Source organism: Aspergillus viridinutans, assembly GCF_018404265.1.
Source record: "Aspergillus viridinutans IFM 47045 DNA, scaffold_2, whole genome shotgun sequence".
NCBI lineage: Eukaryota > Fungi > Ascomycota > Eurotiomycetes > Eurotiales > Aspergillaceae > Aspergillus > Aspergillus viridinutans.
The window spans coordinates 4,432,555-4,460,119 of NW_025091218.1; the positions used below are offsets into that span (position 1 = coordinate 4,432,555).

The following is a 27,565-nucleotide window of genomic DNA, read 5'->3' on the forward strand; positions in this document are numbered from 1 at the left end:
TTACCTATTGAGTGATTATTAATGGTGATTAACCCCACAATTACCATGTTCGGATAGCCGTAGGAATCCCATCCCTGCCATGAGCAAATAATAGTGTCCTATGAATCATCTGCAGTGACCCTGGATTGGCTAGGTTTCTTTCACGGACAAGGTAAGAAGCAGGGTTTTGGCTGATCCTTCATTGAATAACTTTCGGAACTTTTGTTAGCCATAATCAAGCAAATTAATGCATCTACCATTCATATAAAAGAATAATCTCACCCATGCTGCATGGCTCGGAGTGGCCGAGTACTATCCAAAAGAAGTAATAGTCACACTGGATCCAGGGTATATCTCCTTACAATGAAAGTGACGTGATGGATGTGTGGTGATCTACTAGTCACTACTTCACCTTGAGGGGATCGATGTGTTCTCTCTCCTCTGTTCCCCTGTACTCACTTCCTCCATTCCAGCATGGAAATAGGCATCGTCGGCGCCGGTGTATCCGGTCTATATACGGCACTTCTTCTCCAACGAGAAGGCCACCGAGTCACTCTTTACGAAGCCAGTTCCCGCATTGGCGGACGCATCTGCACCCATCGTTTCCAACCCCTCAACAACAATGAAGATGTCTACTTTGAAGCCGGGGCGATGCGCATCCCCCGCTCGACCCTGCATTCGCGTGTGTACCAGTTCATCCGCTACCTCAACACCCACGGTCGCCACGAAGACAAGATTGAACTCATCCCATACGTCCTTGAACAGCGCAGCAACATCGCCTTCATCCGCAACCGCAAGGTGAATGTTGACGATTCCACCCTCGCAGCCGAGTGTGGCCTGCCGGCGGAGTATCGGGGGAAATCCGCACGACAGCTGCTGGGCGAGGCGGTCACCCCGTGGCTGAGCCTGCTTCACAAGGACTTCCAGACCGGGTTTGCACAGGTGATGCAGCTGGACGAGATGTCGTTCCGGACGTACCTGCGCTTCGTAGTTGGGTGGCCGCACGAGGTGATCGACTTTGTCGAGCTGATCAACAGCCAGACAAATCAGTACGATCTGAGTTGCACGGAGATCATGATGCAGAATCTTGACTTCCATACCCGAGACTGGAGCACGGTCCGCGGGGGCATGTCGCGTCTCACTGAGAGCGCAGCTAACCTCATCGGCCGGGAGCACATCCATCTCAACGCGCGGGTCGATTCGATCAAGGAAAACCCAGGCGGAACCATCACGCTGTCTAGCGGTGCACACTCTGCCACGTTTGACAAGGTCGTCGTGGCGATCCCCCCGGCCGCCCTGCACAGCATCCTCAAGCGCCCTACCTGGTCCTTCATGAAAGAGCAGGCCCTGCGCGCGATGCACTACGAACCCCTCTACAAGATCGGCCTACACTTCCGGACCCGCTTCTGGGAGAAGCTTCTCACCCCTTGTCTCGGCGGACAGAGCGTGACGGACCTCCGCTTCCGCTGGATTGTGTATCCGTCCAATGATATTGGAAGCCCGGGGTCCGGCGTGCTGCTGCTCTACTGCTGGATGAACGATGCCTACCGGATGGCCTCTCTCCCTCGGGACCAGCGCGTGTCTCTTGTGTTACACGATCTCCAGAGGTTCTACGCAGACACCGGTGTCAACATCTCCGACGAATTCATCGACGCGTTTGACGTGTGCTGGAACCAGCAGTCTGCCACGGGGGATGCAATGTTTCTCCCTGGGCAATTCAGCCGGTTTTATGAGGCCTCCCGCCGCGCAGAGGGCAGTGTCTATTTTGTCGGTGAGCATTTGAGTCGCCATCATACCTGGATCGCGGGGGCGGTGGACTCGGCGATCCAGACGGTGGGCGAGATGTTGGGGATTAGCGAGATCCGGTCGTTGGGCGAGGAGTACGCCCGGGTGAAGAAGGGGGGCGTCAACGTGCAGCGTCCCTGTGGGCGGAAGAGATGCAGTTATTCCATTCCGCTGCATAATAATGTGCAGTACGTGGAGGATTTCGAGAGTGCATGGATGGCCAAGAGTGGGAGGCCGACGGCGATTTGTTCGAGGACATAGGTTGATCTAACAATGACAGGTAGAGGAGCATGTTCTAAATGTAAATAATGCTAAGATCAAGAGCATGGTGTATGGTTGCTCAGTACTCGGCCAGCGCATCGTCGGCCTTGATGCACCATGCGTGCGTAATCAGGCTGTCTTTGACTTGCTGGCTTTTATTACAACATTCATTGTCTCTACTATTATAGAGGTGTCACTTCTATACAGTAGGAATAACAACAGATATCCGTCTCTTGCCCAGGTAATATACATCAACGATTATGACAAAAGAAAGTATGAGAACGAAAATTGATACAAGGAAAACAGCTGGCGTCTGCCATAATGCCAGAGGCCAGATTGAAAACAAGTCAAAGGAGCAGAACATGCCCAACTAAATAAACGCCCATGGTTAAGAAGGATACGCGATCTGCGCTGTACTCTGATAGCCAGTAAGCTCAGGTCTCGTCCGCAACCCCATCTCCTCCTCCTCCTGGATCAATGCACAGCACCCACACCAGAAGGTGACACAGCAGTCTCCAGGACAGGAACCCTCAATGCCATGCTTCTGGCGCATCTCGCTCCGCCGAATCGTTTGAATGATCCAATGGCAATATCCGAGGGTTAGCCTAGTAAGCCATTTGTACTAGTGGGGTGTACCTACCTCCGAGTTGATACTACTATAGTTTTGTAGCGTAGGATCCCGCACTCTGGCCTGGGTTTTGCCAAATGTAAGACATGGAAGACAGCAGCTTGTGAAGCCTTTGATCGCAAGTTAGCTTGCAGCATGAGAGAGGATGTGTATGGACACGCACAGAGTGAGCCTGGTGAGCAGCAGTCGAAAAGTGAATAATTCCAGTTTGGATTATGAGTGATCGCACTGGCCTCATCTGATTTAGTTGGATGGTCCTTCGGTGCGGTTGGCATAGAACGATAGGCCTTGTCGATTGAGGTCATCTTGGCTGCAGATTATGGCGTGCACTGGGGAACCGGGATGAGGGATTGGACGAGCAGGTTGCCACTTCCGGGTTAATAGGTTATATACCCCTGGTGATCCAATGTCCTGGCAAGTTTATATAATCTATCCCTTAATGTTCTGATACCAAGCTGGAAGTTCGCATTCGTATGGTGACTTTCCCAATATGGAATAGGACTATGGGGGGAGCTAGGGTTGCCTGGTGGATCCTGGCCGAATGGAACTCCTACGATTTCTAACCTGTTGATTAACCAAGTGAGTTCTAACTTGTCAATAGATTAATTAGATTGTACTAGTATTCGCGACCCACGTTTGGAAAGCCTTTATGAAGAACACGAGTCCGACTTTCTTGTTCCGTATGCAGGCTTGGTCTCAGCCACAGGGTCTTGTTCGAAGACTCGTTTCCCCTTTGGCCAGAGGTCCACTCCGACAGTTGGTAGGATTGGACATCCCAATGCAAAGGATAATCCGAGACATAATGTGTTGTGTAGTTTTAGGTGGACCATTCCCGGATGTCTGCCAGCGGTCACTCTACAAGGCAGCTCGCATTCGTATGTGCGTCAGCGCAGATACTCCGCTCAATATCAAATGTCTCTACGCTAGAATTGCACCATCAGCCCAGGAGTATAAGTACCCGATATGGCCTCTGAAGCATTACACGACATCGCAATACGAAATAAAACCTTCCACAATATCAGCTCTCCTCCGTTGGTATATCGAAACCATGAGCCATATCCGCCCTGTCACAGAGTGCTCCCCATCGGCGATTGCCACACCAGCTATCTTCGGCGCCGAAATCCTCGCCCTCGAGGCATCCTGGGTCAATAACTTCACCCTCGATATCCCTGGTGATTTCAACTACAACCACGGTGCTCAGTCGGTACAAAATGTGGATTTCTGCAATGTAACAGTGACCTACACCCATCCAGGCTATGACGACCGTATTACCGTGGAGACCTGGCTGCCACGCAACTGGAACCAACGCCTACAAGCCACCGGCGGAGGAGGATGGCGGGCCGGTCGGTTCGCCCTGTCCCAGTTCTTCATGGGCGGCGCCATTGGAGAGGGGTGTGCGACGACGACAACCGACGCCGGTCTCGGGGATAAAATGCCAGACGCATGGGCTCTCAAGAGCCCCGGGAATGTCAACCTCGAATACCTCCACAACCTGGGCTACCGATCCCTCAACGACGAGGCGATTATCGCCAAAGATCTGGTGCGCTGCTTCTACGGCATGCCTCCCGCGTACTCCTACTGGAGTGGCTGCTCGCAAGGCGGACGCCAGGGTCTCATGCTTGCGCAGCGATACCCGCACGCCTATGATGGTATTGCGGCGTCCGCACCCGCGCAGTCGTGGCCCGAGTTTGTGACCGCGCTTTACTACCCGCTTCTTGCTCCCCTCTGGGCCGGCGAGCCGTCTCCGCTGAGCTGTGAATTGCAGTTCCTGACGGAGGAGGCTGTGAAACACTGCGATCCCAAGGACGGAATTGTCGATGGTATCATCTCGGAACCGGACAACTGTGACTTTGACCCTTTCAGCGCGGTGAATAAGACTTTCTCTTGCAGCGCTACTGGGAGACCACATGCGGCTTAGCAGAGCGGCAGCGATCACGGCAAAAGCAGCTTGGTCGGGCCCTAGGACTGTTGCTGGTGATTCCTTGTGGTATGGGGTGAGCCCAGGTTCGGACATCTCTGGACTGGGTGTTGCGCCGGGTCAGAACATCACGGCTAGCCCGGACGAGTGGCTCAGCTTGTTTGTGCTCAAGAACCAAAGCTTTGACATCGCCCGTTTGAGTCACGAGGAATATGACTCGCTTTTCCGTCTCGCCGTCAAGGAATACACCGATGTCATGGCTGCCAATGATCCAGATCTTACCGAGTTCAGGAACGCGGGAGGGAAGCTCCTCACGTACCATGGCATGGTAAGTTACTGACCATATATCACCTCAGAGGGTTCCCTGCTAACTGACCAAGGCTGATGGCAGCATTCCAACAAAGGGCACGGAGCATTATTATCGTGCAGTTAGCCAGTTGATCCCTGACGTACAAGACTTCTACCGGTACTTTGAGTCTCCAGGTCTGGCGCATTGTGCTGGCGGCTGGGGTGGACAGCTAACAACTGCATTTAATGCGTTGAGGAAATGGGTGGAAAATGGTACTGCGCCCGAGTTTCTCCCAGTGCGCGTCAATGGGACGGATGGAGAGCACGACTGGATTCTGTGCCCCTATCCAGCCAAAGCGATCCAGCAAAGTGGAAATGCCACCGACGTCGGAAGTCTTCGTTGCGCCCATTGACCGGTTGTCTGTAGAAAGTGCAAGACATGTATACTGTTTTACTTCTGAGCTGCCCTTTTCTGACTGAACACTTGTAATTCTATTGATTAGTTTCTCAATTTCACAATGCGTATTTCACCTGCGAGGCTTGAGACAGAACACTATGCAATAGCGGGCAATCGACAACACTATCAAGGGGCATCAATCCTTGATAAAGGTAAACTGTCGGACAGTCGACCTATTTGCTCCACCGGCCACTGGACATATTCCCGATGATGCTCATCAAGGTTGTTATAAATGCTATTGATGACATGTTCAGGCCACCCACGGATAAACCACGCCGGATCCAGTCGCTTCAGCAAGACCGTAAAAAAGGCAAACACCACCAAGGCAACTGGCCTGCGCTGTTGCGCATCTGATAAAAAGAGATCCGGCAGTGTGTACAACCAACCGAAGATTTGGGGCCAGAGTTGGGACTCTGGCAGTTGGGAGGTGCCGCCAAATACGACATCGTAGCAGTGACAGAGTCGGTCCAGAACCTGGGAGTAGTCTGTATACCCGACATCGCTGTCTGGGAAAATCGCTGAGATCAGATGACGTACTTGGGCCAGGGAATCTCTATATGCCGGCGAGACCGGTTCTTCACAGTGAATGGGAGGTTCCTCCTTCTGGGAAGTCATATCTTCTGGATCGGCAGTATGAATGGACGAAAAGTCAACCGAGAGAGTTGCGCTACGAATCTCCATGGTCGACCGCAGGCCCATGAATAAGGACAGACAGCCTGGACGACCGTCGTCGCGGTAAGCTAGATACTCCCCCTGCTGGGGTCCTTTCGCAAGCAAGCAGAGAAATATGAATATCAAAGATGCATAGAGTGCTGGACTAGTTGTTGTATCTACTTAAGGAATTGCGGCTGTCACCTCACAGACAGCTATCTCATAGTGCTGTTCAGCCACAGTGTACAAGTCAGTCCTCAAGCCCAGGAATGAATGATTTGCTGGATCGCGTGCTAGGTGAAACCCTGAGAACGCTAGAAGAAGATGTAAAACATAATAAAAGGTAAACCCTAGTTGAGACAGCTGGGTTTGCATGTGGTTTTGAGAGGCTCCTAGGTCTATTGAGGCAATGAAATGATGGAATAGGGCCATGTCGGTGGCTGTGAACTGGAATGGCTTCTTGGCCACTGCTTGATGCAACTGGGGGTTTGGCTTATCATGCTGTTGTGTTGACAGCGGATGTGAACTATGCCCTCTTCTTAGAGGAGTGAAATTAGATTGGGATGATGAAATGAAGGTGTAGCTGTTGTTGAGCGATGTGGGAGTCACTTCTTCCTCTTTGGATGAGGTGGTGGAAGATGTTCTGGGATTTAAGGTATAATCATAGTTAATGGAGTGGCGCAGACAGTTGCTATAACTAGGCTTCACTTCATCACACTAGAGCAAGTATTTTTAGTACATGCCATTATTGGATGTGTAGGAGGCCAACCTTTACCCTACGCCTTTTGCAGTTCTGGCACCTGAGATGAGATTTTGGATGCGATCGCCGCGAGTTCTTGGCTGTGTAGGGACTGAGTCTAGGAGGCATCATGTACTTGCATATTGGGCCTAGTGATGAGTAATAACTGTAGGGGGAAAGGGTAACAGTGCAGAAATAATTGCTGACACAAATTTGCTCCAGCAGAGAATGAATCCTTCCGTGTCTCCTTTCTTGATGGAGGGTGGGGATCGGCTAAGGTCTCATACTAAAATATTATGTAAAAGGCCCTGGCCACAAAGAACATGACAACAGATAGATAAACTTCTCAAGAAATGTGATTCAGAACTGGAAGCTTCATCTAGCCGGCTGACTATAAACTTGATGGGGAGATCCTGACGGACGATGGAGTTCTCTCATATTACTAAGGATGCAGCCTTGTTTCTGGGCAGGTAGCCTTAGCAATCAATAGGCGTTGAGCCAAGAAGGTACACTCATTCTCAAAATCCGTTTGTAATCTCTCTCTGTACGAGATAAGAGTCCCTTTAGTTCTGGTGTCCTACATGCTGACCTGCTATCAAATCACCACTTGCTATAGCTAGCCAGCTAGTTATCAAAAGGTAGGTAAAAGTAATCAGTCCAGTGCAAACCAGAAAAGAGATACTCTTCATCCAAAGATGAGTCTTCGGTCAGTTAGAAATCATACAGAAGTTCACTGAATGGAAATGACTGATCAAGAGGAGTTATACCCCAAAAGTACAACGCCTAAGCGATCTCACCAAAGGCTCGAATAGGCGAGAACCTATCGACAGGAGACCGGGGCAATTTTCTTGGAAGCATGAACACAGCGACTCCCGAGGTGCCTGCTCAATGCCCCAGAATAGCAACCAAGCTAGGTGTTTTTCTCTTGTGTTCCCCTGGCTCTCTCAGCTAGGACTCGCATAATCTAACCTTAGATAAAGATCACAAGCTTGCATATACGGCGAGCTTTGTCCCCAGAATACGAGAGATATCTGGACACACCGCGTTTTTGACCTCGTATTCCGCACGTAGCGCATCCTTTAACAGACCTAAGTTGCGAATACGACAGGTGTTACGAGTCCTGAGCATATGCCAAGGACATGTGGTATATATATCTCCTGCGAGCCTCGGTACCACTCCCCCATGCCTTCAAGTACACCTGAATACTATCATACAATACAAAATGTCCACCGATAGCCTCGTCCCCATCCTCATCTACCTCACCGGCGAGACCCGCGTCAACGACGTGGTCCTAGTCGACGAACACGTCTCCTCCTTTGAGGAATTCGCAGCAACGCTCTACCAGAGTCTTCGCCCCAAGATTCCCGACTACTACCTGGAGAGTGGAGAGCGATCCATCACCCAGGTCTTTGTGACATGGCAGCCTTCGGATATTTTTCCCCGGGAGACTGAAATTGTGGAAGGGAATGTTCGGGCTGTTCTGCGGCTCCTTGCGGCGCGTAGGGGGGTCGATACCGTCCGAGTATGGCTTAATGAGATTGATTAAATGATGGGGTATGCTTGTTTCAACCTCGATTGAGAGGATGTGCTGATGGTTCGTAGAACGCTCTCGTCCTGGTCGGTGGATCTGTTGCTATGAGGAGTGAAGGGCTGTTGTCGGCAGCTAGCAATGGAGGTGGATTGGCTGTTGAAATACTCCCATGGAGCATTTACCAGATGCTGGTTCATATGATGTACAGAATAATCTATTACAAACGCCTGTTGTAGATATCCATATTTACCTCCAAAAGCCACATAACATGGAATAGTCTGTATGTACAAGATGCACTCCTGTCATCTGCTCAGAATTAGGAACGGTACCTGAGCTTTCGCCACGTCATAACCAACTGACAGAAGCAGCTACCAAAGAATGTTGAACTTGGCGAGCCCCTTTCTAGGCTTTGGTTCCGGTTCGACCTCGTCGTGGCACAGGTAGAACTGAATCAGACCGACGAGCGGGATATTCTCCAAAGCGATAATGCGCGTTTTCTTCCAGAATTTGTAGCCGAAATATAGACCCAGGACGATTGGGACGTTGATATACGATGCGATAAACGTTTCGGTATCCCAGTGGCCGTGGATGAATGTGCTGAAGCCACCAGTGATGAGCAAGAGGGTGAACAATGTCAAAGCCGCCCAGGTCAAGTGGGGCTGGAACGGTGCGGCCCAGGGAAGCTCTTTGTGTCGGTCGACTCCTTGCTTCTTGCAACCGTAGTGGAATCGGAGGTAGACGATGCAGACGATGAGCCAGTCCACCAGTGTTGCAACTGCGACAATATCACGCAGCCATTGAAAGACTATGGTTGCGGAGCGGGAGAGGGACATATATCCCAAGCACATGAAGCTCCCGATGCAGCTTATGGCCACATAAGGGACAGAGAAGTGGTTCAACCTTTTGAATACTGCAGGAGCATGGCCATGGATCGCCATGCCATAGAGAATGCGGGACCCAAAAAGGATATACGAATTGCCAGCGGACCAGGCGGACGTAACGATCACAGCGTTAATAACCGAGGGTACGGCCTTGATCCCTGCCCGGCGAGCTGCGATAACAAATGGGGACTGAGAAGCCGTCCCGGTCAGGTGAAGAAGAGTAGGATCGTTCGAAGGAACAACCAAGCCAATCATGAACATTGACAGGACATAGAAGAGGAAGATGCGGTACAAGACGCGCCTGGTTGCCTCTGGTATTGATTGTCGCGGAGACCTGGTCTCAGCCGCTGGGATCGTGATATTCTGGATTCCCGAGTATGCAAAGACTGCATTCTGTAGACTTGTCCAGAACCCAAGAAACCGGCCAAGAGAGCCTTTGATCCCAAGATACTGAACAAAGGGCCCTGGGTCTCTCCAGTATCTGAAACCAATGGACTCACCGTCTGGTCCTCCACCGCAAGTAATCACCAGCGCCAGGATGTTCACCCCAAGGATGAGCAGGATTTTCAAGATGGCGAATGAAAACTCGAGCTCCCCGTAGATTCTGACAAATACCAGCGCAGTAATGAGCACCAGGACGCTGAAGACGGTGATCCAGAGTGCGTTGCTAACGGTGATCCAGAATTCAAGGAGCACCGAGGCTGCCACTATTTCAGCAGGGAGAGTGACCGAGTATAAGTATACCTGATTCCATCCGTTTGCAAATGCCATGGCTGGGTCGAAGAAGTATTCCGCATAGCGGACGAGACCGCCGCTAAGCGGTACTAACGCGCCCATCTCTCCCACAGTCAGGACGACGCTCGAAACAGCAAGGCCAACAATAGAATAGGCAAGGAATGCACCCAGCGGGCCTGCTATTACAAGTGCTTGGCCAGAGCTGAGGAATAGACCGGTGCCAATTGTGCCAGCAAGAGCGATCATCTGCATGTGCCGCTGGTAAAGGCCTTGCCTGACAGCATGTACTTCTCCGAAGCCACGCCTGATGAACCCTATGTCGCCATCGGATGCGCTAGAGGCCTCTGCTTCCGTCAGTTGAATTCCCGATTCTGATTCAGCAGGCATGGTTGTGAATCGATGTCGACGAAGAGTGGCCATATTCGGCCCAGAACAGCCCCAGCCAGCAGCGGGAGGGAAGAAAAGTTGAGTTTTCCCCGCTCCAGTGAGTACCGAGGCTGATCAGAGTAGACTAACGGATGTCTTATTTTGGGGTAAATCTGGGGCTACCAGAAGCTACCATGGGAGCCCTGAAGCTTAATGATGGACATCTATGACCACAACGCCCTACAAATCAGGCACTTTCATCCTTTTTATACGAATTCTATTTATATTCGTTTATTCGTTACGGATAATTGTAAATGACACTACTGCCCCTTGAACGCAGCATACTTGCGGTAAATGTCGCGGCGGAACGTCTGCCTCAGCGCGACCACAGTGTCCATGTCGAAGGGCAGCGAGGCTTGGATGGCGCCAACACCGCACAGCCCGTTCTTGCGGTCGATAAACCAGATCAGGGTCATTCCGCCGCCCCAGGTCAGCGTCCGCTCCCCGTACCCGCCGTCCAGATCCTGCAGGGTGAGCAGGCCGCCCAGGCTTTGGCCCAGTTTTGTTCCGGCGTCGAGGCCTACACGAAAAAAGCTGCCCATAGGAGATGTCAATGCGGCCTGGTGCGCCGCTGTCGCTTCGGGAGTCAGGTGATGCTGGAACAGACCGTCGACGGTCGCGGGTCGGAGCAGCTTTCCGTCGTTGGCCAGCAGTGAGTGCAGGATTTTGATGTAGCTGGCGCCCGACATGAATAGGCCGTGGCCGCCAAAGTCGCCGCGCCCGCGCTTGTTCATGTCCACGCTGCCGCCGAGCACCGCCCGCCCCTGGGCTTCGGGATCGTCCGGGTTGAGGTCGACGAGGCGGGCGCGCAGGTCCTCGCGCGTGACGGGGTAGAATTGGGCGTCGTTGATGCCAAGGGGGTCGAAGATACGCTGCTGCATGCGTTCCCCGAGTGTCAGCCCCGTTGCCCGCTCCACCACGCGGCCAGCCCAGTCGAGCCCTGGGCCGTACATGAAACCGGTGCCGGGCTGGAAGCCGAGCGGGTACCTGGTCAGCTCCTCGACTGTTAGGCGCTCACCCTCTTGGGGAGGGGCAAACTTGTCGCGCCACTGGGCGATGTGCGGGGCTAAAAAGAAGTAGCAGAGGCCCGAGGTATGGGTAAGCAACATCTCGAGGGTGATGGGGCGAGCGGGTGGCTCGAGAATCGGGGTTTCGCCGTCATCGGAAAAGCCAGTTAAGACCTGCTTGCCGGTCAGGTCGGGTGCGACGGACGATAGATCCCCAGTCAGGGTAAGTAGTCCATCCTCGACGCACTGCAGGGCAGCGATGGCGGTGACCAGCTTGGTTGCGGAGGCCAGGAACAGGATATCGTCGAGCTGCTGCGGGCGCTTTTCGCCGGACAGCAAGGTACGCTGTCCCAGAGCCTTGTTGTAGACAAAGTGACCCTCGGTGTCGGTGGCACAAATAACGGCACCGTTGATTTTGCCAGCGTCGATGGCGGCCTGGAAGCTAGTTTCGATATCGTCGGCCATTTGGACAGTCGTGTTGATTGGAAGTAGCTGAGACTAATTCATCCTGTACCCCTCTATTTATACCAGAAATACGCGGCCTCAAACCCTATTGCTGGGGGATCAGCACTACTGCATCTCCACTAACCCCTCCTACTTGATCAATAGGATGGCGCGGATCATCCGCATACCATTTTGGAGATTCGTCCCTTGCTTATGATTTGAAAAAGCAGTGTTGTATAATTCTTGATCATTTAGTAGGCTTAATCAATACCATGATAGTAGGAGATCAACTGGGAAAGATTCAACTGGCATAGTTAAACATATTATCCCTAGAGATGTATAATCTTAATTCTTAAACCTGCCTCTATGGTTTCTCCTCAGGCAGCAACACAGCCTTACCAGAGGGCGATGCCTGGCCAATCATATTTGGAATGCCGTATGGTCACGTGATTGCTAAAGCTTAGTCAGCCGGCGGCGTCCTAACTAGGACTAGTGGAGACTCCTACTTCTCAGTGCTACGTCACTTTGTATACTTACTCACTCATTATCATGAGTCCATGACTATGCTGCATGCTTGCACTTCTTAGGATCAATATCTAGACTCTAGATCTAGTCTATGATAAAATCCACTGACCTTTCTCACACTGCCTATCCAATAGATAGAAATATATTTTTAACCCACTCTATCACAAGAACTGGGATAAGTTATTTCATATTGACAGGCATAACTCATGAATTTAAGTGAATGCCTCTATGAGCCTGACTGTAATGCTAGTAGTTCTACCTCAGTAGATAGAGCCTTAGATCTTATTACTCATGTCCATCTCAGTTCCCCAGAAGAAGCCCCACAAATCCCAGTAATTCCCCCTTGTTCTGTGGTCTGTGGATGTCTCAGGATAAAGCAAACGAAAACTACTCAGAGTACCTCCAGGGACAGGAATTACCGATCTAATGTTTCTCTTTATGATATTCCAAACTGCGTGGTGTCTAATATTTAAACTGGACGTCCTTGTCCTATCTGGCCATTCTTTCCAGAACTTGCAATAATCTGCTAACGTCACTCGGCTTGTCCAATATATACTTCTCAGTAGTAGTGAGAGGGAGATCCATAGATCACCATATTATCTATGTTCAATACTTTAAACTGTCATTGCAGTTTTGTATTAGGACTCAGAACCTCGGATGCTATCACTGTTGCTACAATGAGCTTGTTCAAACTTTTCCATACTGGCATAGACACTTGACAAATAGGCCTATCAAGGAATCAACAAACAAGCACTGTGCATTAGTCAACTCATTATTATTGCTGTTAAACCTAAGATATTATGATACTAAAAATGGCCGGATACGAGATGCAATATCGGATAAATCACGCTATGCCTATGAATAGTAGCATCCAGCGAGAAACACGAGGAAGCGGGCTGGGCAATACGAGGACATGGAAATTCCAATGTATAAGTACACCATTGTTCAGCAAGTTTCTCTGACAATAGAGCAAGTCCACTTAACACAGAAACACAATGAAGTTCTTCAGTCTTGCAATTGCCTTTCTCCCCCTCCTGGTCGCCGCTGCCCCCGTCGCGGACCCCGAAGCAGATGGAGAGCTGGACCTTGAGAAGCGCGCATCAGCGCAGACCTGCAAGATCGTCAATGTCGATCACTATGTCAACTGCCGGTACGACGCGAAGCTAGACGCGGGCGCGATCTTTGGGTTTCCCAAGGGAGAGAAACTCACCTTTGCGTGCTGGAAGCATGGCGATTGCTTCAATGGGGTTTGGTAGGTTTGATACTGGGTTATGACGACTGGATGCTAATGGGCGTAGCTCCTGGGATCAAATTACGTATCTGAAGACGACGTGCTACGTTAATGGGTACTTTACCGACAGCAATTGCTCGAGCAGTATGTTACCACTTCCTGGTATTTGAACATGGCTGATGATGTTAGAAAAGCTCCCGAAATGCGACTAGGCTGCGGCAGTCCTCGATGCCGCTGTGATATGCTGCTAGAGACATGATGTAGCTTTTGATGATAGATAACTAGATGTCATCACGGTCGTTGTATTACTATGCATATCGTTTTTGAGGTCCATGTTCCTATACCCCTGAATATGATATCGAGATGAAGACAATATGTCGCATTAAAACTAGCTTCTAAAACTGCCAAACGCGCATTCAGTTGACACCATTACGCCGTAAACGCCAAAGAGTCGTCATGGGTATCTTTTCCGTATGTTATACACGAGACTCGAATCAATCCGATGACCGCGGAAGATGTTTCACCAAGCCCTCCTTGAACCTCCTTCGCCAGCCGCGAGGTTTCCGATCTTCCCGAGAAGACCGGTCTGGAACCGCCCTCGTGCGCGAGTTGGCCGTCCCACCACTCCCTTTGACGGCAAAGTCTTGTATATCCGACCGGTCCGACGCAGAAGACATCACCGCACTACTCGCAGACGCATCATCATCCTCCGCAGAACTCGTGGCCGGATCGCCATAGAATCCGTACCGACGAGTCGACCCCCCCCGAGAGGAAGGATAATCGTCTCGCGGGTATCTGTTCACGCGTATATCATCCGTGACACGCGGCTTGGACATGGCCTCCTCCGGCAAGCAATCGTTCAAAGACGGCATGGAGAGCGGCTGGACGCGCGCAGTCGCGGATGATCGCCGCAGGAAGGGTATGAGGATGGACCCCCGCAGGAGCTCCTTGATATTGTTCACGACTCGATCGAGTTCTTCGGGCGGAGGAGGGTCATCCCCTCGGTTGTGGAACACCTGCATCAGCTGCTGTCGGATGTCGCAGGGGATGTTAATCTCGCGCTCGCTGTGAGGCCGGATATACTGGTTGATCAGTCGGTTCCAGAGACCGGAGAGATGGGCCGTGCGGACGGCCTCGCATGCCTCGGTTTTGTGCTCGAGCCAGTGGTAGATGCGTCGGTAGCGTTCGGTCTCGAGTAAGAACTCGACTGTTTCTAGGCATTGGTGCTCGGAGAGAAAGGCAATGAAAGCCCCCAGGGTGTAGGGGAAGGGGGCCACATCGTTGAGGATGTCATCGAGCCGGGGTTGGACGTGGTATAGACTACCTGAGCGTTCCCTCATGGATGGTGGATTGGTCGTGCTTGCACATAGTTAATGCTCGTAGAACACTTATTTCACTCCTCGTGCCTTCGAGTTTGTTATAAAGCAAGATGGAGCTCCGCTGCCAATGATGAAAGTGGAGGCCCGTGCCATGGTTCGGTCTGGGGGAGTTGGGGTTTTGAGGGGATGGCGCTGGCTTCCATCAATGACATGCTGCTTTTTACCTTTTGACCAGTTTATGCTGTCTGTTCGCTTGAACTATGCTCCTAACCTACTAGATGCCTGGAACTGGGTTCATTCGACTTGTCTAGCTACTTTAGTCTATATGCAACCATCCAATCGCCCGCAAAAAGGGTCGCACGGTCATTAAACTCCCTGCTGTGATGCCCAGCCCTGTCTCTATATTCGACCATATTGAAACCTGCGTCGTCTGGTCTGTTGGAGTCAGTCATTTGATTAGTGAGAGTAAGGGTCAGATCGCTCACATAGAAATTCTGGACTCTTTGACAGATGGAGAAACGGGATACGAACAATGACCGCGGTGCTGGCACTGGGGCAATGTCAGCTTCTGTCATGTTCGAGTTGGAGAGGTAACGTACACGCATCCGATAGACAAAATGCCAATGACGGCCGTCTTCGTACGTCGGTCCATCTTTAACCTCCCAATCATGAAGGCGGGTAGCAGTCCAATCGTAAAGTCGCATACCGCAGCAGCCGCACTGTACATGTAGACGATTCCCAGGAGACCATCCATGTTCATGCAGTGGCCATCTTCCGTCATTCGGTTCCAGTAATATGTGACAGGCGTGCACTCAAAGATAGTGAAGAAGAAGAAAATGGTCCCCGCGACAACGGACAGCACGGTGGCGGCACTCAGGATGCTCCGGTGGAGGTTGTCGACCGTGAGGCGCACGAGGGTGATGGTGATTGACAATCGTACGATGACAGAAGTAACGACATAGAAGAGCTGTCCAAGCCAGAAACACTGCGGTCGGTCAGCACCGCGCTTGAGTCTCAGGTTCATATCACACACCAGCATGGCATTGCGAAAGTTCCCCATCGATTCCTCAAAGTAAACCAGTTTCTTGCCCATGCCAAACGTCGCGCCGAGTATAGTACACGTGCCGAAACCGATATTGAAGAACTGCATGTCCAGTTGGCTTAGTGACGCCCTGTTGCAGAACTTTATAGACTCACCATTGCAGCTACCATTATGTAGTCATCGCAGCCCGCGGCATGAGTCAAGCGAAAGCGAACGAAACATCTCAAACTGCCCGCGATCAAAGAAAGCCCCAGGAATATGGCCGTGACCACCATAATTGCCTCACTCCGGCCACTCACCATGGTCGTAAGGCCTGGGAGAGAGATGGGATATCCCGCATGGTCTTGTGCGGCCACGAAGTGTAGGAAAGAATTGGATTTCGCGGAATCGAAGTTTGCAACAAGCAATTCCAGTACTACGGAACTTATCTATGATACAAGGCGGGGTTATTCGACGGTTCCGGCCGAATGGATGCTCTCTGGGTGAACCTCTCTGCTCCCAAGTCTGGGTGGTGGTGCCGTGTGGTTGGATGGTTGTCGCTGCCGTTGCAACGCTGCGTTCATGACGTCAACACTTTTCATGGGCCAAGATACATATGCAGATACAAATATTAGATAGGATTTTATCCATGTAAAGCCTTTAGTGTATCGCAATTGTAGTTCAAGTTAACTATGGTTCGGTGGGCAACACTCTCGACAATCAAGAACCTGACCACGAGCCGGCCGAGGAGATCACAATTGAGAATCCATATACTTATTCAGCACGGCTTTGGCTTCAAGACATGATCCCTAGTGCAGGTGATCCACCTGTCAACTTTAGTAACTGTATAACTATAGCATATCCACCAGGGATGATCTTGACCTACCACTTCCACATTGTTGCCCAGCGGATCCAACACAAAAGCCCCATAGTACTTCGGATGATACTGCGGCCGAGTCCCAGGAGCTCCATTGGACTTTCCCCCAGCCGCTAATGCAGCCTCGTGAAATGCGTCCACAGTAGCATGGTCTAATCCTCAGTCAGTCGCCCTCCAGGGACGAAAGGAAAACACACCAGGCGCTACAAAAGCAAAGTGGATGCCCCGGCATTGCTCGTCGGACTCTGCGATCCAGAAGTCCGGGGTCTCGGAGCCCAATCCGACAGCTCCTGGCACGCGTATGATTTCCTTGTAGTTCAGCGGGGCCAGAGCCTTCTTGTACCAGTCGATAATGCTTTCGAACTGATCTTTGGGGGCACAGATGCCCACATGATCGATAGTGCTAGGCATGATGACCGAAACGTCGATGAGGACTCGGAAATTGCAAATGGGATGTTAGTCGCCTGTTTATTGATCTGTGTCTAAGTGCTTGATAGAAATCGTAGGAGCAAGGACAGCGAGGTTTATATGATTGTTGAGTTTCATATAGGTGTCGACAGCCAAGAAGCACATGACCGCCACAGATGGCTATACGAGGTCTAGGTTAGGCAGCAGCGTCATATGAGTCAATAGACTTTTAGAGAATCCAGACTTCCATGGTGCACGGCTTTTGTATACGAGGGAGTGCTCATGGCAAAACCATAGGGCTGAAGCTACTGGCACGACTTCCGGGGTGGCAGATTGCCACTGAACTTGATAATCTGCGGAAGGACGCTAGCTTTGTCTCTCGGCTTTGATTTAATCACAAACAGCAGGAAAGGTTCAGTCTGAAAGACAACATACAATGACGTTGACGAGTCGAGCGCTAGACGCCATCACAAAGCGAAAAGTTGAAACACCATGGCCCGCATCGAATCAGGAATTGGCATGATAAGCCCTGTCAAATAATGAAGCGAGCGAGCTGCAACGCCAACTATCGCCAAGATCGATGATCCGAACACGAATTGTCAATGGAGATGTTGCGACTCTTTCCAAAGACTCGAGTACAGACAACGTCATATATGTGCAAATTTCAGGCTCAATCTGATACCACCTAAGTGACTAAAAGCCAGACCCAGGTACATGATTCTTTTCGATAGACTCGATGCAGATGGCCGTTGTGGTAGCCTTGCGCCCAGCCTCATGCGCGGGGCAATAGGACCTGAGCCAATAAGCTCAACACGGATGACTTGCTGCATGCACTAGTCAAGGTCAACATGTCCAATATCAGAATGTCCTTTTGAGAGCCATCTACAAGTTATCGGATATACTGGCAGGTGCAACCATGACGCGACGACACTTGTTCACGCTGCCAGTTGAGCTCGTTCTCGAGATAGCTCAATATCTCTCATCGCCGAGTCTGTCGGCTTTGGCTCGCACATGTCACCATGCATACGACCTCCTCAACCCAGTCCTCTATTCCGTGCCTGTCAATCGGCTCTGCAGCGTCCTTGAATGGGCGAATTGCGTGGGGAAGCAACAGACCATGCATCTACTTCTAGACCACAACCTAATCGGCGTCTTGGAGCTTAAACAGCTCGCCCTATGGTACGCTTGCTCGGCTGGGTCCGTTGAGATCGTGACACGGCTTTTGGACAGTGGCGTCCCTCCAGATCCGCCATGTGATTGTCACTCAATCCTTTCCTGCGTCGCGGTAGTCAATCGTAAGCAGATCATTATGATGCTCCTGTCTGCCGGCACGGACTTGGCTAGGTACGACTTTCGCAAGGTTGGCGAGCTCGTTTCTGGTTGGGCCCCGGAGGATCGGGACGTCCCCCGAGCTCTAGTCCAACATGGCTTAGATATTCATCTGCTTAGCTCTAATGGCGACAATCTACTGCACCGGGCTGTCAGGTGGAACCTACCGACCTCGGACATCATTTTCCTTCTGGACGAGGGAGTCGACATCAACCACCGCAATGTCGAGGGCCGTACTCCACTCGCTGCCGCGATCGCATACACCGACAGCTCTATGACCGAGAAGGCGGATATAGTGGAGTTGCTGCTACAGCGAGGAGCAAAAACTGACCTTCCAGACAACCACTCCTGGCATCCCCTGCATCATGCGGCTAATCCCGAAAAACAATGGGCTGTACGACTGTTGTTGCAATATGGCGCTGATCTTGAGGCTCAGACTTCCTATGGCCAAACACCGCTTTACATGGCCTGTAGCGTCTACTCGCAATGTGACAAGGTCATCAACGCCCTTCTGGATGTTGGGGCATCTCCGGCCGCTCAGGCAACTACAGACCCTGGGGAGAAACACACGCCGATGCACCTAGCCTTAGCGAAGCGCGACCCAATCCGCCGCGGCATCTGCGTACGGTACCTGTTTGACGCCTGGATGGCCATGTCTCCGGCATTGCCGTCCGCAGACGTTTTCTTTGTCGCCGCGGCGGCACTGGGAGAGATGGCCGTTTTGCAGAAACTGATCGACTCCAAGACTGTAAACATTGAGGGAGCGGAGGGGGAAACAACGGCTCTGATTGCTGCTGCGGGGGCCGGTCAGGATAAGGTTATTGAGCTTCTCCTACCACTTGTGGCAAACGTAGATGTGGTGGACGGACTAGATAGCACGGCTTTACATCACGCCGTGCGCTCCGGGACCGAGACCACTACTCGACTTCTTCTCCCACGATCGTCGACGGCTTGGGCTTATTGGAAGTCTTGTGTAATGCTCATCACGTGCGCAATAGTGTACCAGCAATCACCCAAAGTCCTTGGTATTCTGCTCGAATGGCGACGGCATCATCATCCACAACATGAGATGGATTGGAAAGAAGTGCTCGGATACCTCTTTGATACCGACATCGTGGACAAGGCTCGTACTATGTTCGAATACATGGAGCCGGCTGATTTACAACCTGGAGCACATATGGTGCCGCTCATATTCTTCATTGACAAGGGGTGCATTGACATTGCGCTGGAAATCGTCCAGCAAGGGATTGGGCTGGAGGGTCGTATCGGCGACTGGACGCCGTTAAGAATGGCCGCTTCCAAAGGTGAACTGGCCGTCGTCCGAGCGCTTGTCAACGCAGGGGTCGATTTGGAGGTGCCATCGGATAAGGACGCAGGGACCGCGCTATCTCTCGCCGTTGTCAACAATCACAGTGAAGTCGCCAAGTGTTTGCTGGCTGCTGGGGCAAACACGGATGTACCTGCAGGTGATCCGGCTGAGAGATCGGTTTTTCTACACGCCGTGTTTCATGGATACCTGGACATCGTGCGCTCGCTGCTCGCTGCTAACGTGGATGTCAATTCCTGCGGTGGAGACAACAACTATGCGGCGTTAACTTGGGCTGTTCTCGGGGGCAGGTTTGAGGCGGTACGTCTGCTTCTAGCCCTTGGCGCCAAGGAGCAACTGGAGCGCAGTGGCAAGGATGCTTTATACTGGGCGATGCATGACGGACGTGAACGTATCGCTGCCCTCCTGGTAGATGCAGGAGCTCCGATTGACGAGATCGATCGCTATGGCCGTACGATTCTTTCACAGGCCGCCAGTCGAGGGAAGACGGCCATCGTCAGGATCCTGCTCGACGAAGGGGTCAGGGTCAATTTGCCTGATCGTCATGGACGCACCCCATTCCTTATGGCGGCCTGTCGAGGACACACTGAGATTGCTCGGCTGCTGCTAGAAAAAGGAGCGGACATGCATCAGAAGGACTACTTTGGTCGCTCGGCGCTATCACTCGCTGCCGATCAAGGACACGTCGAGATGGTCAGATGGCTCATAGAGCAAGGGATGGATATAAATGAAGGCGATCGCATCGGTCGGACGCCCTTGTCATGGGCAATGCAAATGGACTCAACCGAGGCGGTTGAAGCACTGGTGTTGGCTGGTTGCGATGTGCTCAAAGCGGACCATTATGGACGAACGCCGTTGCAATGGGCTTCCAGTGACGGATGCGTCGCAAAGCTCTACTGTTCCTTTCCAGGATATAGACAAGGGCTGCGACATTGGCTCCAGTCAGGAGCTGAGGCACGTCACAGGCTGTATACCGGATTATTCTGCTGTGGCCTGATGAATAGAAAAGAGTAGAAGAGCCGAGGAGTACACAGCTCGTTGAGTATTTCACTACATGCCTCGTTCTAGACTTCTCCTCGGTATGTAAGACTCAGAATAAGCTTAACTGAGACGTTGGCGAGTGTCCCCCGACGTTCGAACAACCGGTAGTGTCGTTTTCAACACGCTGCCCTCGGCCAGAGGTAGTATCAAGTTGTCAATTCAGAAAGCACGAGACAACCCTTTTCCAGACTACACCGGCATGTAGTTGAGGAACATATGCCGAATACCTTTGTAGAATTGGTAGAATTGTTGATGTCCCAAAAATCAGTCAGTTTCCAAGTGAAACTAGCGCATCGAGCACAAGCCATTACATCCTAGGGCCATTCTTAAAGCAGCTACTGTTCTTGATAAGACGAGTCGGTGATACCGAGAAGCCCCGAATGAGATACCAAAAACGTCTGGTATATAACTCCTTTTTGTGCATCTTGGCGGAACTGTAATCCCGGGAAGAGTTGCTCCATTCAGCCAACATGACAGACTGCAGAAAATCCAGCCCGTGACAAATCATGGCACGAGTGGAGATCGTTTCCTGTCTCGTCATTTCCTGTCGTTGGGAGTGGATCTTCTCAACGGCCAAGAAGCAACGGCTTTGCCAGGCTGTTCTGGCTGAGGGGCAACAAGTCTGAATATTGGGCAGTTAGGGCAGTTCGACACGGAACCAAACACTCTGAACTGTCTGTTTCATCAAGCCCACGGTTCGGCGCAATGATTCACATATCTCGCCAGATTCTGTATCCTCGTCCCCCAAAGCATGTGAAATGAGCAGAGTTTTGAGAATTCCCTGAGGACATCGAGCCTATTTGGCCAGTGGAGATCCTGACGAGAAAGGGATATTATCCCCACTTAGTCTCCGACACCAAGAGAATCTTGTTGATCCCATTGCTGGATACGAGGCAATAGTTACGCAGCACTCGAAATGATTTGTCCCTGCTTGTTTGAAAGACCCCCCTTACCCCTAGTCCAATCATCAGTTTAACGCAGGGACAAGATTCCCAGAGAAGAATAGGGTTGCGCCTCGGCTGCTAAACTTAGCCAATTATGAGGATCATCGACTGTCAGACATGGAGATCCCTCCTTTTCGATCGGCATTCCTGTCTGGACTCTGCAGATCGCTAATTTACCAAGCATGATTCTATGCGTACGCTGGACCAGTCGGTAGGAATTTTTCACCTGACGTGCTGCCCTCGTGCTCCATATTTGACGGCTGTCTCAGCCTGAAAGCTTCGCTCAGAAGAATCGTATGATTTTTTCCCTCTTCTCTGCCCACAGTCAATATGCTTCTTCGTCGGATATTGATTGCGGCGGTTGTCGGCGCAGGGTTCACTGCTGTGGCTTCGGCTGCGCAATCTAGCCTGCCTCAGTGTGCGGTATGTCCCCGCATATTGCTGGATTATTTGAGAGTGGAGGACTAAGAGGAGTAGGTCTCGTGTCAGGAACAGGTCCTCGCATCCAATGTGACAGCATGCAGCTCTTCAGACGCACTGTGTCTATGCGGTGACACCACATACCAGAATGCGCTCACAACTTGCGCCTCTACGGAATGCACCGTCAGAGAATCATTACGTACGTTTAGCGGCCATGATCTATGGTCTGAGCTGACTTGATAAGTTGCAAAACGCCTGAGCGACCGAGCATGCAATGTTCCTGTGCACCAGGGCCGGCCCGAGGTCGAAGCTGCCATACTGATCCCTTTGATCCTTGCTTCAATCTTCTTCTTTAACCGAATGGCCGCGAAATCCATGGGCCTGGCTGGTGGTTGGGGCTCCGATGACTACACCATTATTGGTGCTTATGTACGATATCTCTTGGATACGCTGAGCAGGACCAAACTGAACTGACCATCTACAGATGCTAGCGGTGGCCATATTTGCCGTCAACATCACCAGTAAGCTATACCAAGGATTGAGCGACCTCAAAAGGCTAATTCTAGCTTCAGTGATCCAAGTCGGCTTCGGCAAGAACATGTGGGATGTTATTCCCATGGACAACATCACAGACGTGTACAAGGTAAGTCTGTGCTGTTTGTCCCTTAGTCCAACTGCCAGCAAACTCACATATCCTCTCAGCGCTTCTTCGCCTTCGTAGTCTTATACAAGACGCAGATCTCGCTGGCCAAGATATCCGTCTGCCTCTTCCTCCTCCGAATCTTCCAGACTCCCACGTTCCGATACACGACGTACACGATCATCGGACTCAATGCTGCCATTGGAGTTACGTGGGTGCTTGTCGACTCGTTGCGGTGCAACCCAGTCCATCTCGCATGGGACGGCTGGGCAGGAGATACACCAGGAACATGCATCAACTTCACCAGCGCGACGTTCGCCAACGCCTTTGTCAACATCGCCGTGGACACTGTCATGGTTCTGATGCCTGTCTATGAAATCACGAAGCTGAACCTCTCTGGAAGGAAGAAGCTTGGTGTAGGCGTCATGTTCGCCATGGGTCTCGTGTATGTGTTCTCTTGACTTCTCATGAATATTAACTAATTGAGATGCAGCTTGACCGTCGTCGCGATTCTCCGCGTCGTTGTCTTCTACCTCAATCGATGGGGGAAGAATCCTACCGGTTAGTCCGCCTGATCCTATTATTCTCTCCCACTGATATTAACTCATATACTACAGTCGAACTACAGCCAATCGTCCACTGGTCCGTCATCGAAGTCAACATCGCCGTTCTCTGTGCCTGCCTGCCCACCGGCCGCGCCATGCTCGCCCACTTTTTCCCCAGTCTGCTGGGTGCTTCCTCCGATAAGTCGTACCCGCAGCCCACCACGCCCTCTGGGAGGGCACTGGGTCCCAGTCGCCAAGGACAGAGGAGTCAGATTGCCAAGACCATGTCGTACTCCGTCGATTATCAGACCAAGCCTCAAAAGAGGGACTCCAACAGCTTTGTGCGGCTGGTGGAGCTGGATCCTTTGAAGGAGGGAGGTGCACCTTAGCTCGTCAAGAGCCATATCAGGCTTAATTCATAGGGCTCTCATTTACTTGAAGTTTTCAATTGATCGAATTTATGTAACACAAGGCTATCCCTTAATGCATACGAATGAGATACCTCCTCATCCAAGGGCACCGCTTGTATATCGTTAAGTGTCCCTAGCACGTAAACAGAACTACTACACTCTCCCGGGTTTAAATGGAAGCTCTTGTCATCTGCATCATCATTCTGGATTTCGGACCGAGTTATCTGTTCGGTATGGAAAGCATGAGCAAGAGCAATTCGCGCTGTCGTCGGTGGGAAATAGACTATGGGAAGGAAATCGGCAGGGCAAAGGTGGACTTCGGGACGACCCTGTCTCTCAGCGCGGCCTGTTGAACGATCAACGCCTCAGAACCTGTAATTATTTGTACTATTAAAACCTGGAAAAGAGTCACACCTGGATGGAGACCGTTAGCGTACGCTGTCGAGAATGGGAAAGAGGATGTGGTGAGGACGCTCCTCTCACAGCACAATATCAATGTGAATCCTCGAGACGCGACGGGATGCACGCCTTTGGTCTACGCAGCGCACCACGGGTACGAAGGCATAGCGCGATTGCTCCTCCGCTGCAAGGACATCGATGTCAACAGCCGGAATTGCTATGGTCGCACACCACTGTCCTATGCTGCAGCAAGTGGACATGTGGGAGTAGTCAAACTACTCCTGGCGGCGGGCTGTGACCCATCAGTAGTTTCGCTTGATGGGAGGACAGCGCTATCATATGCCATGGAAAATAATCAAACAGACGCGGAAAAGGTGTTGAGGGAGTTCACCAAATAGTTATTGCCAGCAGAGAGAACGGTGACATACTAAGCACTTTTAAGGGGGGTTCTATCCATAGCGAAGGCTACTAGGTTTTGACTTCCTCCCACAGCTTCGGCATGCTGTTCTGCTACAAAGTGCTGTTTATCATCTACAGATTATTGAGGCGGATATTCCGGCATGTTGTCTTAATCAAGCAATCAAACAGTCCCAGTTGAAAGCTTGGAGTGGTCTAGTCCATAGGACGAACCACTGTCGTTCAGCCATGTCATCGCAAACTAGGCGATCACAGCCGAGAAATGCAATGCACCTATTGGACAGTATTAGCTCTGTCAAAGTATGAACTCCGCATCACAAGATACTAATGTTCTTTTCATTGACCTGTCAGGCTCGAAGGTGGAGGCTGATATTCGAGGCCCTGATTGCCGGGTAAGAGACCACCAGGTACGCCATGCATCTCTCAGCGTCCGCTCATTTGCCAGGTCCAGCCACAAACATGTTGTTTCTCGTATATGCGGTAACCTATTTGACAGCCGGTACCAGCTGAGAGAGTGAGCAAGATTTAAATAATGGCCCCGTTCTCTGTGTTCGAGCTGACTGGAAACAGCTCCCCTGGGTTCTCGGTCATAGCTTGTTGGCTGCGGGCCCTTTATATGAACATTATCTCTCAGAATGGCAGCGGCAAAGGGTCCATCAGATTATGTTCGAGTCCAAATTCAAAATCCCGAAGCGGTGCATGGACTTTCGTACCAGCCGACCACCATGCACCACTACGGACCACCGAGTGGCCGAGAGAAGATAAGATGGTCACTATGGGATTGGTCCTGGGAGCTTGCAGCATGCCTGGTTGCGATCCTCACGCTAGCCAGCATTATCGTGGTCCTGCGCATGTACGACGGCAAGACGCAGCCAAACTGGCCAGCGGGGATCAACCTCAACGCCATCATCGCCCTGCTGACGACTCTCATGAAAGCTGCCATGGCCACGTATATCGCAGAAGCTCTGTCGCAACTCAAATGGACTTGGTTCAAGGAAACGCGCAAATTGAGTGATCTTTCTGCCCTTGATTCAGCCAGTCGTGGTGCTTGGGGTTCAGCACAGCTCCTTGTTCAATACGTGCCTCGGTGCGCAATCCTTCTCATTTATTTATCTCCAGGCTAATAACTGACAGTCACCTTGTTTCTCTCGGGGCCTTTGTTCTAGTCTTCGCTGTGGCCATTGGTCCCTTTACCCAGCAGGTCATCGATGTCAGATCCCGCTCCATTGCGCGCGAGGGAGGCGCCGCCATCCGGGTCTGCAACACAAGCATGTATGGAGACTGGGGGGAGGGCCAATCGCCAGGGATGAATCTAGTACCGTTGGGCACAACAGGAGCGATATACAATGGCATCATGCAGACGTCGCTCAATGATCAATCCTCGGTGACTTGTCCAACAGGCAATTGCACGTTTGCGCCGTATCAATCGCTCGGCTTCTGCAGTAAATGCGGCGATTTGACCAGTGCGCTCACACTGGCTAGCTCTGACGACAGCACGTACTCATACAACTACACGCTTCCGAATGCCCTTTTCTTCAATACCACCGGGGCGTCGCCGTATACCATCAAGGCAACAACGAACGTCAACCTCCTCCGCCTGGATACATCCGGCTTGCCTCTCATTCTCAATTTCTCGGCTATCACTACTTCGCGAATGACAATGCCACCTAAGGTGGCAGCCATGGAATGTGCATTCTACTTCTGCGTCTCGACATACCAAGCAATTGTCAGGCGAGGCGATCTGACGGAGGACAGCTTTCCGACCACGACTATATCCAACTATTCCACCAATGATGTAACTTTGAATACCGTAACATCGGCACAGCCTTGTCTGAACGAGGGCCAGTGCAACTACGCCATCAGTTGGTTGAGCATCCTTGCAATGAGAAATACTCTCAGTCCCCTTGTTTCAGGGTTCGGCACTTTGCCCGTGTCGAACAGACCATACTTCACGTCTGATACCCTGCGCGCACTGTACGGCGCGTCCGGCAACCTGACACAGATCAATGGGACATTCACCTCCATCGCCGCGGCGCTCACCGCAAATGCCAGGAATCGGGTCTGCCAGGGAACGGTGTCCGGCGACGCGTGGACGAATGTATCGTACATCCGCATCCGGTGGCTGTGGATGTTGCTCCCCGTTGTATTGGTCGTCCTGAGCATATTGTTCTTCATCATCACGGTCATTCATACCCGGAACCAGTACATTTGGAAGTCCTCTCCGCTGGCGCTGCTGTGCGCCGACCTGCAGATTGATGGCTCGGTGCAGCCATTGAAGTCGGGGAAGATAGATCCAGACCAGAAGAGGTTGGATGAGATGGCGAAATTGTCCAAAGTTCGAATGGAGGCTGGTTCTTGGGGGTCACTGATGCATGGTCACGTAGTTCATCGAGCCTGAGTAAAGAGGTCTTTTGGCTATAATACTCTCCAACGGGCAGGCGCAAGCCCTTTTCCAATATCCAATAATAATATTGTTGATTCTGTCACAAAGGATGCAATAATCAATCTGAATCCTAGATTAATGATACCTCGTGGATAATAGCAACATCAACAAATGGCCGACTCTACCATAAACGAACACGAGATACGCGTATAGCTGATGCCAGTCTGCTAGGCACAGAATCCCGCTGTCTAGCTGCTGCGCTAACGGGCGCTATGGAGATTAGAGTCTGCAACTTGATTCTTTATTGGTTGCTATGTATGGATACATCATGGTACTCGTTCCAGAAGGGCCATCGCGTACACTCGTCCCTTGCCCTCAGCTCAAATGAGGCTGAATTGCTGTGAGGGCGCATTAAAGTAATATTAACGGGGCGAAGATGAAACTCCTGTTGCTATAATAAGAGTCGTCTGGATGCAGTGGGTTGATTTATAGACTGGTGGTGCCTAAATCCACGGTCTGGCAAGGGCTCACTCAAAGTCATATAGTCATGCATATCGACGCCTGATTGAAGTCAACCACAGCTACTTCTTTTATAGTCA

At 51.4% G+C, this 27,565-nt stretch overlaps 13 protein-coding genes across 13 annotated transcripts; 7 read left to right on the top strand and 6 right to left on the bottom strand.

Annotated features, from left to right (window-relative positions):
- Positions 1–453: 453 nt before the first annotated feature.
- Positions 454–2,025, top strand: Aspvir_004965 (flavin monoamine oxidase family protein; the record flags this gene model as incomplete). Its single annotated transcript, XM_043268186.1, has 1 exon — positions 454–2,025. One exon carries the CDS (start codon positions 454–456, stop codon positions 2,023–2,025), a length of 1,572 nt encoding a protein of 523 aa, XP_043124121.1.
- A 1,430-nt stretch (positions 2,026–3,455) lies between these two features.
- On the top strand, positions 3,456–5,272 carry Aspvir_004966 (putative feruloyl esterase; the record flags this gene model as incomplete). Its single annotated transcript, XM_043268187.1, has 3 exons — positions 3,456–4,497; positions 4,544–4,899; positions 4,952–5,272. 3 exons carry the CDS (start codon positions 3,456–3,458, stop codon positions 5,270–5,272), a joined length of 1,719 nt encoding a protein of 572 aa, XP_043124122.1.
- Positions 5,273–5,442: 170 nt separating this feature from the next.
- Aspvir_004967 (uncharacterized protein) lies at positions 5,443–5,997 on the bottom strand (the record flags this gene model as incomplete). The annotated part of the gene is made up of 1 exon (XM_043268188.1): positions 5,443–5,997. One exon carries the CDS (start codon positions 5,995–5,997, stop codon positions 5,443–5,445), a length of 555 nt encoding a protein of 184 aa, XP_043124123.1.
- A 1,931-nt stretch (positions 5,998–7,928) lies between these two features.
- Positions 7,929–8,252, top strand: Aspvir_004968 (uncharacterized protein; the record flags this gene model as incomplete). Its single annotated transcript, XM_043268189.1, has 1 exon — positions 7,929–8,252. One exon carries the CDS (start codon positions 7,929–7,931, stop codon positions 8,250–8,252), a length of 324 nt encoding a protein of 107 aa, XP_043124124.1.
- Positions 8,253–8,605: 353 nt separating this feature from the next.
- On the bottom strand, positions 8,606–10,240 carry Aspvir_004969 (putative amino acid permease; the record flags this gene model as incomplete). Its single annotated transcript, XM_043268190.1, has 1 exon — positions 8,606–10,240. The coding sequence occupies one exon, from the start codon at positions 10,238–10,240 to the stop codon at positions 8,606–8,608; it is 1,635 nt and encodes a 544-aa protein (XP_043124125.1).
- Positions 10,241–10,539: 299 nt separating this feature from the next.
- Positions 10,540–11,751, bottom strand: Aspvir_004970 (serine hydrolase domain-containing protein; the record flags this gene model as incomplete). The annotated part of the gene is made up of 1 exon (XM_043268191.1): positions 10,540–11,751. One exon carries the CDS (start codon positions 11,749–11,751, stop codon positions 10,540–10,542), a length of 1,212 nt encoding a protein of 403 aa, XP_043124126.1.
- Positions 11,752–13,250: 1,499 nt separating this feature from the next.
- Positions 13,251–13,698, top strand: Aspvir_004971 (putative MBL2-like secreted peptide; the record flags this gene model as incomplete). The annotated part of the gene is made up of 3 exons (XM_043268192.1): positions 13,251–13,507; positions 13,554–13,630; positions 13,676–13,698. 3 exons carry the CDS (start codon positions 13,251–13,253, stop codon positions 13,696–13,698), a joined length of 357 nt encoding a protein of 118 aa, XP_043124127.1.
- Positions 13,699–13,980: 282 nt separating this feature from the next.
- On the bottom strand, positions 13,981–14,826 carry Aspvir_004972 (regulator of G-protein signaling domain-containing protein; the record flags this gene model as incomplete). The annotated part of the gene is made up of 1 exon (XM_043268193.1): positions 13,981–14,826. The coding sequence occupies one exon, from the start codon at positions 14,824–14,826 to the stop codon at positions 13,981–13,983; it is 846 nt and encodes a 281-aa protein (XP_043124128.1).
- A 295-nt stretch (positions 14,827–15,121) lies between these two features.
- Positions 15,122–16,149, bottom strand: Aspvir_004973 (uncharacterized protein; the record flags this gene model as incomplete). Its single annotated transcript, XM_043268194.1, has 5 exons — positions 15,122–15,240; positions 15,291–15,355; positions 15,405–15,790; positions 15,839–15,949; positions 16,003–16,149. 5 exons carry the CDS (start codon positions 16,147–16,149, stop codon positions 15,122–15,124), a joined length of 828 nt encoding a protein of 275 aa, XP_043124129.1.
- A 486-nt stretch (positions 16,150–16,635) lies between these two features.
- On the bottom strand, positions 16,636–17,114 carry Aspvir_004974 (uncharacterized protein; the record flags this gene model as incomplete). Its single annotated transcript, XM_043268195.1, has 3 exons — positions 16,636–16,653; positions 16,713–16,855; positions 16,901–17,114. 3 exons carry the CDS (start codon positions 17,112–17,114, stop codon positions 16,636–16,638), a joined length of 375 nt encoding a protein of 124 aa, XP_043124130.1.
- A 913-nt stretch (positions 17,115–18,027) lies between these two features.
- Aspvir_004975 (Ankyrin repeat protein) lies at positions 18,028–20,781 on the top strand (the record flags this gene model as incomplete). The annotated part of the gene is made up of 1 exon (XM_043268196.1): positions 18,028–20,781. The coding sequence occupies one exon, from the start codon at positions 18,028–18,030 to the stop codon at positions 20,779–20,781; it is 2,754 nt and encodes a 917-aa protein (XP_043124131.1).
- Positions 20,782–22,082: 1,301 nt separating this feature from the next.
- Aspvir_004976 (uncharacterized protein) lies at positions 22,083–23,746 on the top strand (the record flags this gene model as incomplete). Its single annotated transcript, XM_043268197.1, has 8 exons — positions 22,083–22,175; positions 22,230–22,371; positions 22,417–22,601; positions 22,657–22,693; positions 22,745–22,815; positions 22,875–23,257; positions 23,306–23,373; positions 23,430–23,746. 8 exons carry the CDS (start codon positions 22,083–22,085, stop codon positions 23,744–23,746), a joined length of 1,296 nt encoding a protein of 431 aa, XP_043124132.1.
- Positions 23,747–25,218: 1,472 nt separating this feature from the next.
- Aspvir_004977 (DUF3176 domain-containing protein) lies at positions 25,219–26,981 on the top strand (the record flags this gene model as incomplete). Its single annotated transcript, XM_043268198.1, has 2 exons — positions 25,219–25,670; positions 25,718–26,981. 2 exons carry the CDS (start codon positions 25,219–25,221, stop codon positions 26,979–26,981), a joined length of 1,716 nt encoding a protein of 571 aa, XP_043124133.1.
- Positions 26,982–27,565: the final 584 nt, after the last annotated feature.